The sequence below is a fragment of the Limulus polyphemus genome, unplaced genomic scaffold (assembly GCF_000517525.1).
Source record: "Limulus polyphemus unplaced genomic scaffold, Limulus_polyphemus-2.1.2 Scaffold8208, whole genome shotgun sequence".
NCBI lineage: Eukaryota > Metazoa > Arthropoda > Merostomata > Xiphosura > Limulidae > Limulus > Limulus polyphemus.
In genome coordinates, this window is record NW_013673818.1 from 16,100 (window position 1) to 19,318 (window position 3,219).

General features: G+C 28.9%; 1 protein-coding gene across 2 annotated transcripts in view; it reads right to left on the minus strand.

Moving 5' to 3' along the window:
* LOC106475198 overlaps positions 1-1,927 on the minus strand; it is a 9,353-nt gene extending 7,426 nt beyond the window's left edge. For both annotated transcript variants that reach the window (XR_002608801.1, XM_013935894.2), the window contains exons 1-2: positions 1,539-1,927; positions 1,256-1,448 (exon numbers count right to left, since the gene is read on the minus strand). Coding sequence is in view for 1 of the 2 variants with exons in the window: in XM_013935894.2 (XP_013791348.1) it covers positions 1,256-1,448; positions 1,539-1,635 (290 nt within the window). In the remaining variant the exon portion in view is untranslated. The remainder of the gene's footprint in view (positions 1-1,255; positions 1,449-1,538) is intronic.
* Between the last annotated feature and the right edge of the window lie 1,292 nt (positions 1,928-3,219).

Genomic DNA, 3,219 nt, shown 5'->3' on the forward strand with positions numbered 1-3,219 from the left:
TGTATATTGTTTCTAATGTCGTCTTCAGGAGTTATTTCTACTAATTCATACATATTTTTCCTGTACTAATTGTATAATAATAAATTTCTTAAAGTGAAATTCTATATGTGATAAAAATAATGTGACAGTTTCACAGGAACTTGAATTATGTAAGAAATTCTATATTGTTTTTATTAATTTATGCCCCCCGGTGCTTCAGTGGTATTATGCTAAAATTCAAGAATCCCTGTGGTTGGCACAGCGCAGATAGCCCAACGTATGATCTAAAGCAGATTTTGTTTTTCATACTTTCATGCTACTCTACTCTCTCCTTTAGATATCACTACCACAACTGACTCACTTGTGTGCTTTCAGTAAAAATCACTACTATCTTTATCACATGATCGCTTTTTCTCTTTTTAATAAATTGTTGTGCAATTACAAAAGGTAAAATTATGTTGATCTCAGATGGCTAATTAGTCAGTTTTAAAATTCTGTAATCTATTAGGAATTTGCGAATACTTGGAAAATGGGCAATTCTTTATCTAAGTATATACTGATCTAGGACTAAAGGCATTAGTTTATATCTATGTGATGAATCGAGACTTTTCTTAATACTTAACCTATGTAAGAATTTTTAAAATTATTTAATTCAGTTTTGAATCCGAGATATTTACCGTCCTTTACTTAAAAGTAATTACTTAAATTTAGGGAATATTTTAATTCTCTGAGATATAGGGATTTTGTAAATCTTTAGCTTTACCTGGAATTTGATGAAAATTTTAGGGAATTATCTATTTTTATATTACAATAAGGAATATTCATAGACTCTAATTTTATGTGATGATTCATATTTATACAGTCCTTTACCTATGTGTAATAAGCAGGGATTTATAGACATTTTTATAATGTAACTTGGACATTTTTTTAATCTTTTAGCTATTAGAGATAATCCAAAATATCTGAAAGATTGTGCTTCTGTGTGAGAATCCAAACTGGCATTATCAATTAAGGATTAATTATATGTATATTTTTATAAATTTATTTTTTTTATCAATTTTGTTAAAGATAAGGGACGAGCTTATAATATTAAATGATACAAGTATTCTGAAAAAGATGATCTATTCTTCAACTGAAATAAATGTAATGACATGGCGCTAACAACTATAGAATATATATACAGTGAAATGATAAGACTATATGTACTTTTATTTTCTAGGCCTACCATAATAATTACTGCTACTATATTTTTAACTTAAAAAAGAACACAACTTACTGGCATATTTTTGCGTAATCTTTGTAAGCAATATCGATTTTTAAGTTATCCAGAAATGTTTGCATGTTCGGAGCGACATCTTTAATACAGGTCGAGACTTTTTCCAATAATCCTTGATAAACATCATCAGAACAGTTCGAGTAGATGTTTTTGATCCACCGCGTTTCATTCGTATGTTGGCCACTACAAGTATCTGAAAGAACATCAGATTAGTTTTTACTTTTACTTTTCAATCAGTACAGAAAATGTGGGAAACTTCAATCATTAATTTATCCAAACTTACCTACGTATAAAATGATCAAGAAAACTAGATGTATTAAAATACAGCTCGGTTTGTTACTGGTACCCATTCTGGACAAATGTTCTTTATTAGATAACATGAACTGTATTTATATCAGGCGGTAGGTCTAAAAACTTAAGCAATCTTCCACATATATCCTGTATATTGTAGTTCCCAAAGTTGTGAAATGCAGTCACATTTTTTCTTGTAATTACTAACTGCTCAAAGTGCTCTGTCTGGTTAATAATGACGTCCAATACTACGAACATTGAAAGAAAAAGGAGTTATTTAATTGGTTTGCATTTCCTTTCTTGTTTACTTCACAGGAAGGTTTGGGACTGTAATAAGTATGTGCTCTAACCACATATATGCTACACAGTTACAGCAGAACTTCCTTTACTTATTCTCGCACTCTGATATCGTTTCTTTAAATGTTACGAACTTCATGCGCATGTATTTCCTGCTTCGAATATTTACTTTCTGTTGACCGCAATTTACCCAGTTATCAAATTTTTTACAATTACTTTTATCATCACTTTACTAGAATATATATGAATGAATCTATATATCAAAATTAATTATTCAAGATTAGCTATTACACCTTCAAAATACTTTAGATAAAATTTAATAAATAATTAAAATCAGTGTTTCATATTTACACAACTTTAAAATCTTTATTGAAGCCGTCACTTTAAAAGCACACTACTTGTATATTGTTTCAATGTCGTCTTCACGAGTTATTTCACTAATTCATACATATTTTTCCTGCCATGTATTATTACAACACATCAAATATCAATGTATTGACTTGATGGCCCGTCATCTCTGTTTAACACTTCTTTTTGTTTTAAAAAATTATTATTTTTTGTGATTCTTTGACATTTAAAGCTGTAATGTTACGAGATTGAGCTAAAATTGTAGTATTTTCACATAAAATATTGTGTTGTTTTAACGTATTCTGGTATAGCTAAGTTTTCTACTAGTACTGGATTATGTAACCTTTATTTCGTGTGATCTGTATTTGAAATTCCTTTTAGTTTGATTCAATATAAATACTCCCATATTCACATTCTATATTGTAAATCCCAGTTTTATCTCCTAATTCAATTTTATCCTTCGTAAAGCTTTAAATAATTGATCTGTTAATCCTGGAATATAAGGTAAACTTAAAGTTTCTTTTTTGGTTGTTTTCATAAATAGATCTTAACGTAGTATTTTTAACTAACACAACACAGAATCTAATAGGAAAAACTAGAAGTTTAGCTCAACCTCGTGATATTACAGATTTAAATGTCAAAGAATCACTAGAAATATTAAAATGAAAAAACAACAAAAAACAAATAGAAGTATTGAACAGAGATGAAGGGTCATCAAGTTAATGCATTGATATTTGGCATGTTGTAATATAAAGGTTGACCAAAGGATTAGGTTAATAACATTGCACTGTTATATTACGACATGGGGAAAAATGTATAAATGAGGTTGTCTTTCGGATAATTCCTGAAAACGACGTACAAGACAACGAAACATTGTACACGTAGAGCGTATTTTTAAAGTGGAAACCGTTGACCGGTTTCAATTATGTTTTTAAAATTGTGTAAATATGAAACGTTGATTTTAATTATTTATTAAATTTTAGCCAACACACAAGTGCCGATCATTCATATTTATCTTTTAGGTAGAT